This window comes from Glycine soja, chromosome 12 (assembly GCF_004193775.1).
Source record: "Glycine soja cultivar W05 chromosome 12, ASM419377v2, whole genome shotgun sequence".
Taxonomy (NCBI): Eukaryota; Viridiplantae; Streptophyta; class Magnoliopsida; order Fabales; family Fabaceae; genus Glycine; species Glycine soja.
In genome coordinates, this window is record NC_041013.1 from 40,911,769 (window position 1) to 40,927,648 (window position 15,880).

General features: G+C 31.0%; 1 protein-coding gene and 1 pseudogene across 1 annotated transcript; both read left to right on the top strand.

The window, feature by feature from the left end:
• The first annotated feature begins 3,022 nt into the window (after nt 1–3,022).
• LOC114380310 (abl interactor homolog) lies at nt 3,023–6,958 on the top strand. The gene is made up of 3 exons (XM_028339319.1): nt 3,023–3,282; nt 4,699–4,986; nt 5,544–6,958. Exons 1-3 carry the CDS (start codon nt 3,145–3,147, stop codon nt 6,714–6,716), a joined length of 1,599 nt encoding a protein of 532 aa, XP_028195120.1. The 5' UTR covers nt 3,023–3,144; the 3' UTR covers nt 6,717–6,958.
• Nucleotides 6,747–9,970, top strand: LOC114379034 (annotated as a pseudogene).
• Nucleotides 9,971–15,880: the final 5,910 nt, after the last annotated feature.

The following is a 15,880-nucleotide window of genomic DNA, read 5'->3' on the forward strand; positions in this document are numbered from 1 at the left end:
GACCATTGATCAATGTTTATTAACTTCTACATGTACCGATTCATTTGTCCACTTTCAAACCTCCCTGATTATTGCACACCAATACCATCATAATATATCCTAAGGAACCCTGCCAAAAGCGGAAGCTCCACCAATCAGTCAATCAAACATAATTGAACACTTTCGTTTTCAATTGAGACAACATAAATAGATCAATGATGCAAAGAAAAATTTGAACACTTTTTTAATGGTTGGTCTGAATTTGCTTACTTGGAGGAATCGATGCTATCAGAGATGGGAAAGCTGAGGGTGGCGTGGCGCATAAGGAGAAGATCTTGGATCTTTGAAAAAAATCTAGGTCCACATCAACATTGAAAATACCTCAATGATTATCGGCTCAAGTAAAAGATGTAGATGCAACTTCGAAGTGCTCATAGTTGACTATTGAAATATTGGGAGAAATAAAGTCGAGATATTTAGTATAATTAGGAAAAAATTGCTTTCTTTTCATTGTTTCTGGTAGACTATTCTAATTCTAATTCTTGATTATATTCCCTAACTTTATGATACCAATTCTCTTAACCTTGTATATAAATACAATATTGTTGTTATCGAATAAATATATCTTTAATTAGTTTAGTCTCAACATGTTAAGATTTTATATTGATATTGTCAACAATGTTAATTCAAATGACATTTATATTTTAAAACAAATCAAGACTCTTAATTATTTTGATTAGATGTAAATAAATATAAATGTTAAAAGTTGCATCTTATACAAAATGTGTCGGATGTTTTATCAGAACATGCCTTGAGAAATTTGCATCTAATGTCTCAAATGATAGGTAGATAGAGTCATGATTTGATATGACATTTAAAACTTCATTAAATACTTTGTATGAAATTTTTTGTAAAAATATTCTTAGAAGATCTATGAATCCAATAAAGAATAAATTCCTCAATTGCCATCAAAGAAAAGCTATATTGCACAGGACCTTCTTTGACACAAAGGAAGTGATTACCTGTTACAATGCACGCTTTGAAGGGTGGACTCTGCACAAGGAAAATGACATGCATTTAATGCAAACATTAAGTGCCCCTAACCACGACATTCATAACACAAAAATCAAGTGAAGAAATTTACCTGTTGTGAGACAACATGCACACTTGAAAATGAGACCTATATAAAACAAAAGCTCTGAAGATTTGAATAATCAATCTTGTGCGAAAAACATTCATTATTCTTTCTGCAAAAAACTTTTTGTATAATCTTGTAAAGTTAAATAGGGCTCTCAAAGCACCTTGAACATATTGAGAGAAAAAGACTAAGTGCTGAGTGTACATCTGTTTGTAAGACGATTCTAGATTTAGTCTCTAAACAAACTACAACCATAAATCTCTTCTAATTTGTTTAGAACTAGCACTAACTTGTTAGGACAAAAAATATTGAATGCTAATCAAGCTTGAGGTAAAACTTGATTTGTAGAGTTAGAAGTGACAACGAACCAATACTTGTAACTTGTGAAAAGTTAATAGAACTTGAAATTTTGTCAAAAACTGAATGATGTACTCTTACTGGTAGAGACGAACCTAGTAGAGCTTTCTTTGTCTGATATTTTCTTACTTTTATTATGCTTTCAACTGACCTGTGATTTATTTTTCGGCTTTTGAAAATATCTTTTGTTTTTCATTGTCTGAGTGTATTTTTCATAAGATCTTATCTGTTTTACAAAATCTTATCTATTTTTCATTGTCTGAGTGCAATATGGTAAGGAAAAAAAAATCTACTTAGGCATGCGGCTTTCTCGATGCAATCTACTTGATCTTGCAGCTTTCTCAATGCAATCTACGTGGTAAAATGCAAGAGATTCAAGTCTTTAAATATCACCTTAATCCCATGATTACCACTAACTTTACATAACGCAACATCCAATTTTATGCTTGCATTTTAAATAAGCATGGATACTCTGGAGTTAAAAAATGAATTGCATCTAGTGATTATACGAATGAATATACACTGAATTCGGTTAGGTTATTAGGGGGGCTGTAAAACGGACCAACACTTTAAGCCTAAACTTAAGAGCCCATAGATGAAGTGGGTTTGGTGATAATATCCCACATTTTAAATGGGTTGCAAAATAAGTCCACTGGCCATAAGTTGTTTATCTTTTTATTTTTATTTTAATAACAAGCATTTTATATTTAAATGAGTGTTACTAACACATTTTTTAATATACTCTTAATGCATTTTTTACTATTAGTTAAAATTTATTCAAGACTATAAAATTGCTAGCGAGAATCAATTAATTAGAAGTGGGAAACATAAAATTCTGTAATTTTTAATGTATTTCAACTAATAATATAGGAAGTTTATTTCTTTAAAAGGAGGAGTGAAATTTCAATAATGAGAGATTTATAATAATTTACGGATATTATTTTCAAACAACTGATGTTAGACACTATTAATAACTAATAATATAGAGTGTGTTAAAAATATGATATTAACATTTCTCTTTAAATATTGAAAACACCATTAGTTGGTAACATGACATAGTATTACAATTGAATATATATTTATATCTAGAAACAATATTTTAAAACTTAGTTTAAACAATAATTGATAGCACTGTAGAAATACTTTTGCAATATAAATATAGATATACTTCATAGCTTAAGATAATTTCCTCTTCATAACCCCCCAAACTTTTTACGCATATATAATTTATATTATAGCATTTGATATAAAATTATAATTTTAAAAGAATTGGATTGTTTTCATTGAGAGATTAGTGAAATAGACTTAATTTGATTATTTGTTGCAGGGATTTTCCCTGTTCGTTTATCGGTGTTGTGAAAATCAAATTCTGGTAATTTTTAATGGCACGTGGTCACATTCAACAAAAGAATTGCTAGTTGCCAATAAGGAATGATCATAAGAGATAGGTGGTGCGTCAATACGACCATTAACAAAAATACCATTAATTAATAGTGATTTGTCACGTTTTTTTAATTCCCCTCTCACCCAATTTTGCAAATAAAACGAAAGTTCCTTTTTTTAGCAGACAAGTAACCTTAATACTCTATCTCAACTCCACAGATTCCTATATCTTTCACGTGACACTTGTCTCTCTGCGTCAAAGACACCTTCCAGCTTGAGCTCCGGGCATGGCGTCTTTACCTTCTAGTCGCAGCAACGGTGGTTCCAACGGCTTTGATTTGGGTTCCGGCGACATCCTTTGTTCGTACGAGGAGGACAATACCAACCACGATTCTTCTGACGGCACTCACATCGATCCCGCCAAGGTAACATAAACTTACCCACGGCGGCTTTCATAGTTGACTTCGTGTTTTTCACTCTTTTAAGGAAAATTCCGGATTTGGGTCTGAGCAAATGGCTAGGGTCTGGGGAAAGTTTTCATTTTTGGCAATATGTTTTGATCGTTTGGACGAATTGTTTTTCGTTGCTCTGTTTATTTCTCTGTTGGGTTTTTAGAAGCTTCTTGCATTCACTGCTGCGAAGGAAATTTGGTCGTGTTTTGTTCTTAGTATGTTAGTGAAACGAAGGTCTCGTTTTTGTTGAGTAGATTGCAGAGCCATTTGGCTGGGTTCTGCATGGATGCATGAGCTGGTTAATTAAGAGCACGAAGAAAAGAAAATTTTCAACTGGTTGGGTGTGAATAAAATGAAGATTTCTTTTTTTCTAATATAGTTTGGGTTTGGGAACGGGGGATTTTCATTTTCCATGTTCCTTCATGTATGCCTCTGCTGGACTTTTCTTCAGTTAAGGATTTTTAGGCATCGATGCGAGATTGATGAGTACTGGTTGGCAGAAAGAAGAATGAAAGAGGAATTTATGTTCAAGTGTAGAAAGGGTAGCTTTCTGCTTTGAAGCTCCTACCCAAGGGTTGGGTACACTGAATAAGAGGAGTGCTAGCAACATACTAGTTTCTAACTCATTCTTTCTAATACACTACCGTGTATTGGTTAAAATTTATTGAAATTTACAAAATTATGACGGGGTGCATTAAATAAGAAGTGGTACCCATGCAATTTTGTGATTTACAACAATTTTCAAAATGTATCAATAGAGTAATAGAAAAAGTGAGTTACATAATGTGTTGCCAGCATTTCTCCACTTACTAATGAGGATGAATGACTGTATGTTTGATAAACACATGGGACTTTTCTTTTAACTTATTATTGATTGGCCAATAAGGTTTTGTGCGGTCCATGTAGCCAACCTTACCTGGTGGATAAGGCTTTTGTTGTTATTCTATTGATTGGTCAATAGAATAACAACAAAGTTTAATAGTAGGTCAATAAAATTTAATTATATCTAGCAAATTTATTGGCCAAGATCAAAGTAGAAAAAAAGAAAATGTAAATTTAGGAGGGAGACTTGTGTCAACATGCTTATTTTAGTGTGTTTAAACTTTAAAGTAGATGAACTTCTTCGGTGAGGATTGACAAGCATTATTTGTTTCCCTTGAGAAAAACAAAGTGACATAGGCTCATTGTGTTTAAGTTGAAATTGCGGGTAATTTGAATTTCTATTAGCTTGGAATTGTTTTACTTGCTTTATTTTATTGATTTGACCGTTCTCAAGTTTAACATTTCTTAGATGGGATTTTGTACTTGCAATCATAATGGACCACATGTACTTTTTATGCCTATCAAGTGATCTTGGATCCCAAATCTGAAAATTCTACCTTTTTGCAGGGTTCTCATGCATCAAGGATGGCAAGAACATCAGTAGTTCCTGCTACAGCCTATAGTTCGTCTGAAGATTCTTTGAGCCAGGATGTGATTGCAATTGTTGAGAAGAGTATGAAAACACATGCTGACAACCTTATGCGGTTTCTTGAGGGACTTAGTACAAGGCTGTCACAGTTGGAATTATATTGTTACAATCTTGACAAATCAATTGGAGCAATGCAATCTGATTTAACTTGTGACCATGAGGAAACAGATTCAAAACTCAAATCTCTTGATAAACACCTTCAGGAAGTAAGTTTTATTTTTAATTGATAGAATTCTGTTATGCCCTTCAAGTTAGCTTCTATTTCTCCTTCTTTTTTTATGTGCTTGATTAATAGTTTTATCTTAAAGTAAGAAATTATATCTCTGGTGGATGAGTAGCTAGAAAATCATGTTCTCATCTGTATGGTAAAAATTAAAATGATGTCCGAGGCTGTTGTTTTTTAGTCAGTACTAGAAGCTATTGGAAAATGTCCTGTCTGAATCTGTTAACCTAAATGTTCATCTTGCGTGATTTTTTTCTTCAAGGTTGTCTATTACAAAACTATTTTTTATTCAGCGTTGTTGTTGCTAAATTGAGAATCATTTATTGCTAGAATAATCCGTTTTTCCTTGCTGCTACTCCTATCAACATGAAAATTATGCTGTTCAGGTAGGCGGCAGCATACTCAGTTATAAACATGGATCTCAGAGCTATCCTTTATTAACATGTTACATGAAGCTGTTCACTTTTTGGCTGGCCACTTATACTTTGAGAGTTGACATCATTTTGCCATGTATTTAATTTTCCTGTGTTGCTTATATAGGTACACAGGTCTGTGCTAATTTTGAGAGACAAGCAAGAGCTAGCTGAGACTCGGAAAGAATTAGCCAAGCTTAAACATGTTCGGAAAGAATCATCTTCCTCAAGCCATTTGCAGTCAAATGAGGAGAGATCTTCACCTTCTTCCATGGATCCAAAAAGAATTGATAATGTATCTGACACACAGAACCAAGAGCTAGCTCTTGCCTTACCACATCAAGTTGCACCCCGGCAACAGCCTGTGGCATCCTCCTATCAAGTGCCAGCCCCAAATGTGAGCCAAGCCACTCAACGACCTCATTATTACTTGATGCCCACCCATTTGCCCAATCCACAAGCTGTTACTCAGCTTCCTCAGAATCAGTATTTGCCTTCTGATCCACAGTATCGAATTCCACTATCAACATCATCATCTCAGGTAATCCAATCCCCACCTGTGCAACAATTTTCACAGTATCAGCAGCTACAGTACCAACAACAGCAATGGGCTCCACAGTTACCACCACAGCAGGTGCAAGTGCCACCTCCACAACCACCCTCAGCAGTGTCTCAAGTGAGACCCCCCTCAACAAATGTTTACACTCCATATGCTACCAGCCAAGCTACAAATCCTCTTCCCACAGAAACACTACCAAACAGTGTGCCAATGCAAATGCCTTATTCAGGAATTCCACCCCAAGGATCTAGCAGTGGTGGTGGCGGCAGTGATGCTATGCCATATGGATATAGCGGAGCTGGTAGAACAGTTCCTCAGCAACCTCTGCTCCAGCACATGAGGGGCTCTTTTTCAGCACAGCCAGGTGATGTGTATGGAAATAGTGGAACGCACACCATGCGTCCTCCGGCTAGTTCCTACAATGTGTATGATGGTGAGAATGCCAGAGCACATTATCCACCTGAACCTTCTCATTATGCTCAAGCTGGATATCCTCCAACTAGTGCATCCCTTCACAACCCTGCATCACATAATCTTATGGTCCCGAGTCCTAGCCAGTCACAATTTATTCGTAGCCATCCCTACAATGATTTGATCGAGAAATTTGTGAGCATGGGATTTAGAGGCAATCATGTAGCAAGCATTATCCAGAGGATGGAGGAAACTCAGCAACCTATAGATTTTAACTCTGTACATGACCGGTTGAATGTGCATAATCCCCAGAGGGGATGGTCAGGGTAAAGAACTTGTACTGCATATACCGTTTGAACAATGGTGTGCACCAAATTCTGTTTGAACAGTGTTATCCTGCATGTCCTGTATAAACAATGTTGTCTCCGTTCAAACCCTCAAATCATTGCGTGTTTTAGTATGCATGTAATAACAAACCTTGATGTAATGTGCACTGTATTATCGTATATAGCATATATTATATACAAGATTTAGTGTCGATTCAGTGAACGGAATTGAATGTTGTTAAATTATTTGAAGTTGAATCATTTAAAATCAACCCGTGCAAAGTAACTCAGCAATGGTAACCTAAAACTGTTGCGTGTAACAAGTGCTTGTCATTCATAACCATTTTCTTTTATTCTATTGGTCACTACATTTTTGGTTATTTTACATTTGATTCAACCGGTTTGGTCTGATTAACGGAGAATTAATCTTGCGTCACCAAATCAATTAAGAGTTTACTTCTAAGTAGGTTCTTATTTTTTTATTTTTTTTTGAGTTCATAAACTAAAAAGAGCATAGGTTTTTGAAGTTAGTTTATGATAGCTTGAAACTGTTATGAAAATTCTAAAAACTCAAGAGATTTAATTAAAAAAATATATGATCAAGGATTTTATTTATTTTTATTTTATTTCACATATTTGAAAATTTTCGAATAGTTCAAGCATTAATCGAGTAATTTAACTTATAAAATATTCTAAAATATTTATTACAAATTTTATGTATAACAATTTATAATTCGATGATAACATCCAAAATTTGTATGAGTACATTATAGTTAAATTCTATTTTTATGACTTTTTTTATTTGTTCATCACATGCTTTTTTTTCTTGTTTTGAATTTATTTTTTCTAATCATGATATTAATACAAAATAATCTCCAATAAAAATAATGATTAATGTTTGTCGAAGAATATAAATGCTGACAACATAAATATTTTTTCTTTATCTTTTCATCACATTCTTCTCTTTTTTTCTTCTGTTATTTCTCTTTATTGAAAACAAATTATGCACATTTATTGTATAAGTATACTTCTGTTCATTTCTCAATTGAAGGAGCTAAGTGCTAACCGCAAGGCTGTCAAGGCATAGCTTCATAGGTATAGAAAAGGAAGAGAGAGAAAAAAGAAAAGAAAAGAAGAACTCAACGTGGTAACTGGTAACTAACTAACCCGCCTTTTGTTGATTTGTTCTTTCCGCGCTATAACCGTTACACTTCCCACCAGGCAAGACAAACCATGTAGTGTAGACCAACATCTTTATGGAATCATTGTCCTTAATGAAACAAAAAAAGGGACATTTGCACATCTTTATATATGATCCCAGTAAATGAATGAGTTTGATACTGTTCTTAATTTTAATACATTGCCACATCTTTACAGTAATGCCCAAAAAATATGTTCTTAATTTTAATTATATTTTGTATGTTCTTATATATTTTTAGAATAATTGGTCATGGTATGTGATAATATACTGCATCTGTGGATCATAGCAGGTTGGTTTCCGTGGAGACAATTGGGCTTGGAGTGAGGGAACACATTTTTACCGGTTCTGTTTCCTCTCTTGTATGGTTCATGTCAGGTCAAGAAACGAGTTTTGTCACATTGGGGCAGAGGGTTTTGGCAAACCCTCTCAAAGTTCAAATGCATTATGGCCACCCTGATGTGTTTGACAGGTTTTGGTTCATAACTAGAGGTGGTGGCATCAGCAAAGCCTCAAGAGTGATCAGCATAAGCGAGGACATCTTTGCCGGCTTTAACTGCACACTTCGTGGAGGTAATGTCACGCATCATGAATACATTCAGGTTGGAAAAGGAAGGGATGTTGGATTGAACCAAATATCAATGTTTGAAGCAAAGGTTGCAAGTGGAAATGGGGAGCAAGTACTAAGCAGAAATGCGTATAGATTGGGCCATAGGCTTGATTTTTTTCGTATGTTGTCATTCTTCTACACTACAGTGGGGTTCTTTTTCAACACAATGATGGTGGTTCTCACCGTATATGTATTCTTATGGGGCAGATTGTTGCTTGCTCTTAGTGGCATTGAAGATGCTATGGAAAGTAACAGCAACAACAACAAAGCACTAGGTATAATCTTGAATCAGTAGTTCATAGTCCTAATTGGACTTTTCACTACCCTTCCAATGATTGTGGAGAATTCCCTTGAACAAGGGTTCCTTCAAGCTGTTTGGGACTTCTTGACCATGCAGCTCCAACTTTCATCAGTTTTCTACACGTTCTCTATGGGCACATGCAGCCACTTCTTTGGAAGAATCATCTTGCATGGTGGAGCAAAATACCGAGTCACGGGGCGTGTCTTTGTAGTGGAGCATAAGAGTTTTGCAGAAAACTATAGACTCTATGCTCGCAGCCATTTTATGAAAGCAATTGAACTGGGGCTAATAGTAACAGTTTATGCATCACACAGCACTGTAGCAACTGACACGTTTGTTTACATTACCATGACCTTCTCTAGTTGGTTCTTGGTTGCATCATGGATCATGGCACCGTTTGTGTTCAATCCTTCTGGCTTTGACTGGTTGAAAACTGTGTATGATTTTGATGACTTCATAAACTGGATTTGGCACCGCCAAAGGGTGTTTGCTAAAGCTGAACAAAGCTGGGAAAAATGGTGGTACGAAGAGCAAGGTCATCTTAAGGTAACCGGCTTTAATTTTGGAGATAATTTTAGACCTTCGGTTCTTCATATTCCAATATGGAATTGCCTATCAGCTAGGCATAGCCGCTAGAAGCACCAGCGTTATTGTTTACTTGCTATCTTGGGTTTATGTGTTTGTTGTGTTTGGGACCATGTGGTGGTAGCTTATGCTCAGAATGAATATGAAGCAAAACACCACATCTATTACCGGTTGGTCCAATTCATTCTCATAGTTATTGCCATACTTGTGATAGTTGCATTGATGAAATTCACTGAATTCAAATTCATGAACATTTTTACTAGCTTGGTGGCATTCATTCCCACAGGATGGGGTATGATATTGATTGCACAACAGGCTATATTTGCAGTGCACCATAGTTTGGAATGTTGTTGTTTCCTTGGCTCGTTTATATGATATATTATTTGGGGTCATTGTTATGGCCCTTTGGCTCTCCTATCGTGGTTGCCAGGGTTTCAGCCTATGCAAACAAGGATTCTATTCGATGAATCATTCAGTAGGGGCCTTCGAATTTCCAGATTGTTACGGGAAAAAGTCATTGTGATTAAGGGTATTTTTTTGTTGTTCATGTTTGTATGGTTGTAATTGTTTTTGTATGCCAATCATTTACTGATAGACTTAATTTCACAAACCATTTTTTTTCTGCTGTTGAATGAGAGGCAGGCATTGAGTTTCTACAACTATTAATGACATGAACCTTGAGCTTGTTATTTTGTTTAATAATATGAATTTGTCTGTCTTGTTTTTTCTGGGTATTAAGCTGGAAGAATATTGGTTGTTGAAAACTTTTTTTTGTGTGTGTGTGTTTGCAATTGATAAGAATCATAAGATATCGATGATATTTTATATGGGCAAATATTTGGTATGATTTGTTTTCATGGGCTTCCAATTCCTGGGTCTTTTTTTTTTTTAATTATTTGTTTTTCTTTTTGTGATGGTACGCTACAAACTGGAAAGCATCTTTACAAAGGGAGTTATTTTTGCAAACTTTTTTTTTTCTCTCTCTCCACACGTTTACGATTATTTTTAATGTTTTTAAAATTAGAATGGTTATTTAATTGGTCGAGACACTTGTTTAAAGTCGAATTGCAGACAAATTGATGATGATGATACATAAAATATTATTATAAAAATATAATATCATAATTTTACAATGTTAAAAACTAAAAATATAATATAATTTATATATTCTTAACATTCAAAGTACACAAAAAGGTTGAGAACAAATATATCATAATATTTAGATATATGCATGATTCAGTAATACACTACATTATTTATTATTAATAATAAATTTACATCTAGAATAAAAAAATATAAAAAAGACTTTAGGCTAAAAAATTTTCAAGAAAAAAATTAAAATAATGTTATATTAAGCATATCTTTTTATTAATTTAATTTGAATTGTTTTTTGCAAGTTTTTACTTTTTTTTTGCCGATTTTTCTAGTTCTTTGACGATTTACCCATTTTTCTCGGGCTCAGTTCAATGATTTATTATTTGAGGTGGATACTTGACAGATTAACTGGTTTTTTGAACCCAGTTTTTGGAACACTAATTTTTGTAACTTTTTAAAAAATTAATTTTTGAAATGGAAATATGGTAGGATGCATTTTCATAGGTGCCTTCCTGATCATGCACGTTGGAGCTTTGATTTTTGAAATTGTCATTATAACTGAACATTTGATTCTTTTTCCTAAGTGGTTTGTTATTGGTGATTTGAATATTTAAGCATACATGGAAAGTAATACTGATATTACATATTCGATGCATGTGCATGGATCTGTGGTCTCATTGTTCTGAAATTTCTTTTTTGTCTTTATCATATGATATTTTGATGGTTGCTAATTGCTGATTTGAATATTGAAGCATTTATGGGAAGAAATATATAGTATAGGATGGATGTGTACAGCAAGGTTACAAATCGTGAATCCATCGCGCTAAGCTAATTTTTTAATTGGGGATCGATCATAGAATCGGGAACATGTATTAAAGTGTGTACTAGCGGATATCAATAGTACTTATTTGTGAAAATGTGAAAAAGAAATATTTGTGAAGATCAAATATATATTTAACACCTAGTATGTAAGAGAAAGAGATAGAGAAGAGATTTTTTTTTTGTTGAATAGAAAAGACAAATATAAATATAATAGATTATTTAATGTAATAATGAAGAAAAAAATTATGTATTAATGAGATGTTTAGAGTGGATGAATGTTGATGAATCATTATTCATTGTTCAATAATAAATTCGCACTTTCTGTCAAAAACAAAAATAAATGGGCACTGGAAAATGGAGTGGGGGAAAATTACTGTCCCAACCTGTGCCATTATCATTTATCTATGTCTGAGTGTCTGAGAGAGAATTGGAATGGGGTGGTGAGTGTACTACTTGAAGTGGGGGAATATATAAAGGCAGTATTTCATAATGGGGAGAGCAGCCATTGCAATTCCATCATAATTATTAAGTTTAGATTGAATAGGTTGGTTTCACTAAAAGTTTATCTAAGTTATAAGTTACTTAAGTTATAAAATATAGTAAATAAACTTATTTATCAAACACTTTTAATTTGATTATACAAGCTTGTAAACTAATTAAATAAGTTATAAAATGATTGTCTTGACAAAAACTTATTTATCTTTTTAATTGTGTATATTTAATTTCAGATAATTTAGATATATATTAGTATATTATATATATATTTTTTGGTTACATGTATATTATATATTTAGCAATAGATATTTATTTATATTTTAAATAATATACCATCTATCAAATAATTAGTATAATAAGGTACCAAATAATTTTTTCTTAAATATATTTTTAGTCGTTCAATTAAAATTAAAATTTGAAGGTTTATTATTTTTAGTCTTCCAAATTAAAACTTATATGTTTTATTTTTTAGTTCCTTAAATTTGTAAAATGTGTTTTTTAATTCCTTTTGCAGTAAAAAAATTATCACAAATTATACATTCAAGCCTTAAAAAATAGTCAGAAAGTATTAAAAAACTATTTTGAGAATTTAAGAACTAAAAAACATAAATTTTAATTTGATGGACTAAAAGAGACAGACCCCAAATTTGATGTAACTAAAATATATTTAAACTTTTATTTTTTTATATACATAAAATTTTCTAAACTTAATATTAAAAAACTTTTAATTTAAACATATTTTATGAGAAGTAATACACCCTCAACTAAGGATAAAGTTGTGTGTCCATCCTAAAATTGACATAAATAGGTGTGAAAAAAAAATGGAATATAAAATAATTGAGACAAAAAAAATAAAATAAGTATAAGTGTATGAATATAATTAGATGTAATACCTCCAATGATAGCAGCGGCAATATTTTGCATGTGGCCAGCGAGGTTCACTTGCAGTCCTTTATAGCTTTGTTTCTTCGTCTTCTCTTCCCTCGTGGAATGTAGCTTTGTCTTCTCTTACTTATATACAACTGAAGAGATATATATGCTGTTTTGTATTGGTTCTGATTCTGTTTCGTCCCTTCGATAGATATCAGAAGAACCGTTCATATATATATATATATAGAGAGAGAGAGAGGCTAAAATATCTGGAAGCAGAAAGTTCACTTAAAAATAGAAGGATTTCCCTTTCAACAACTCAGTCATGACATGTGAGGAGTGGAGACAAGTTGAGACTGCATTTAAGTCGTGGCATCTATTTCTTTATTTAAATATATTTTTAATCATTTAAAATTGGAAAATCATTTTTTTAGTACTTGAAAAAATATTTTTATTAATCTCTAAAATTTTTGAAAAATTAATTTTAGTCTCTCTTTTATCATTTGTTCATGATTACATAATTTATGACGGTTTTTAATAATTAAAATTTATTTATTTTAAGAAAAAATTAATGATTTTAAATTGTTAAAATATTTTACTTATATATGTTTAAAGAAGAGAAATAAAAATATCAACTTAGAATTATGACATTTTATTTTACATTCTGACGTTTTTAAATTGTGATAAATTATTTTTTAAGAAATTAAATTAACGATATAAAATTGTTACAAATTATTATACTTGGTAAAAAGTGAAAGAGACTAAAATTAATTTTTTAAAAATTTGAGCAACAAATATAATTTTTTAAAGATTACAAAAATAATTATCCAAATTAAAATTGCTGTAAAACATGTTTAAGTATCTTTTTATTATTATTATTTGCCTTCAACCTCACGTCACTTTGTCGACTACAATAAAATAGCATCAAAACTCAGAAGTAATAATATTTCATATTATCATAAAAAAGATCTCATCTTTAAATCGTGGTCCCAATTAGATATGTCTTATCCTAATCCACAAATTTATTTGAATATTGAAAAAGAACCATTCAATGTTTACATAAACCTTTTGGATTAAACATATCCTTATTTTTTGAAACTAATTTTAACAGTACTAATGTAAAACAAAATAATTTATATTTAAAAATTTAAAACGAAAATTTCAATATAAAATTAGTTTTCGTTTCCAATCCAACTCGTAGGTAAATGACTTTGTCCCCAAATGTTGTGTAAAGTAATAATAATTTAATTTAGAAAACAATAAAAATTTTAATTTAATTCCTGAACATATAAAAAAATATAAGAATTATTATTAAATTTAGGAGATTATTTTATTATTAAGTTGTAATATTCAAAGATTAATTATATAATAAATTATATTTTTATTAATCAATTTGGTATTAAACTGTAAAATTTAAGAATTAATTGATGCTTAAATTATAAGCATGAGATAATTATCGTAATTTTTTTTTCTGATTTACATGGACCAAATTAAATTTTAAATGTTTTGGGAAATGACGTTTATGATTTGTTCGTACGATAGTATAACGCTTCTTCAAGACATGTAACAAAAGGCGTATTTCATGACTCCTATTTATTACGGAAATAAATTTTCCGACATACACTGCCGACATAACATGGATGTAGGAGAAAGAAATAAGTCTTTCATGGAATGGTGAATTAGTACGTATTTGAATTTCTATTAAAAAAATGTTTATATTGTATTTGGAATAAAATTATTTCTTAAAAATATTAGTCGGAAACTTAATTAAATGATATAGTTCAGTTGGCTGAATATGTATATATTTTATTATCAACCACTTAATATATGTTTTTTATTCCTATGAGAAAAAAAGATAAAACTTAAATATATTCTAAATGTTAAAAAAAAGTGTAACTTTGATGAACGGAAATATTAATAAATTTAATTAATTCAATTTTTTAATGTTATTATTTTAAAACATAATTTAGATTTCAACACCATCTAATAAACATGATTAAAAATAGTTTAGAAAATATAATCTTTTTTCATATGAAAAAGAAATAAACTAACATTTTTAGTCTGTGTGAAATAAGTATTTTTTGTTTATAATTGTGTCCGGAGAAAATTAAACAACACTACTTATATAAATAGTATAAAAACATGACTTTAACATCGTTTAAAATCTCTTGTTTAGGTTTATGAAAACATCTCAAAAACTATTTATCATTTTAAATATTTTGGATAAGTTTTTTAAAAAAATTCTCACTACAACAGATTTTTTGACAAACTTAAAAAATTCTTCCTCGTTATAATTACTTTTAGACAAAGTTAAATATGACCTTCCTTCGTCTCATTTTTGGTGAACTTGGTATTTCTATGCCAAAAAAATAAAGATTAATTTCTCAAACATATTAATACATAGAATTCTCTCTTAACTTTTGTTTTTTCATTTATAGTAGTCAAAGATTAAACTCTTAATCTTATGTTTAAGAGATAAGATTATTTATCAATTATGTTACACCTGTGTTAATCATGAAAATTGTACTTACTCCTCAAAAGGAATATATTTTTATAATAAACGGAATAATTTTCATTAAATGATTTTATTAAGAAATAAATATTTAAAGATAAGACATATAATTCATTCTCGAATGTTAGTTCTTTTTAATCAAATAAACATGTTTATAGTTTTCAACTTATCAGATAATTGTCTAATACTTAATACATATAATAATAATAATTTCAATAAAGATATTATAGATAATTATAGTAATATCATATAACGGTTTGTAAGATAATTTGTAAGTAGATTTTATGATAGTATTTTCAATTAAAAAGTTAATTTCGATAATAATTTTAATAGTAACTAAAAATAGATATTGAAAAAAATAAAGGGTTTGAAAGATGTAATAAAGTAAAGAGAGACCAACTCATAAAAGGTGAGAATGAATGCATACACCTCCTCAATGAATAATCAATTTTAATATGAGGCGTTTTGGATGTTTGAGATATTAAGTGATACGATTCAATCCATCAAAAATTGGTAGTTAAGGTGTTACGATTTCGATCGAAATAGATTTATTCGATGACACATTCAATTTTTTAAATTTTAATTGACACCTTGATCACTTTTAAATACACTCTTTTATTTCTTTTAAGATAAATTTATCAAAATTACACATGAATTAATCTTACATGACAAAAGTAACA

Excerpts from the sequence above, each read along its gene's own strand:
- LOC114380310 (XM_028339319.1), top strand. The coding sequence starts at position 3,145 with ATGGCGTCTTTACCTTCTAGTCGCAGCAACGGTGGTTCCAACGGCTTT. Across the intron at positions 3,283-4,698 it reads CTCACATCGATCCCGCCAAG|GGTTCTCATGCATCAAGGAT; the intron begins GTAACATAAACT and ends ACCTTTTTGCAG. Across the intron at positions 4,987-5,543 it reads TTGATAAACACCTTCAGGAA|GTACACAGGTCTGTGCTAAT; the intron begins GTAAGTTTTATT and ends TTGCTTATATAG.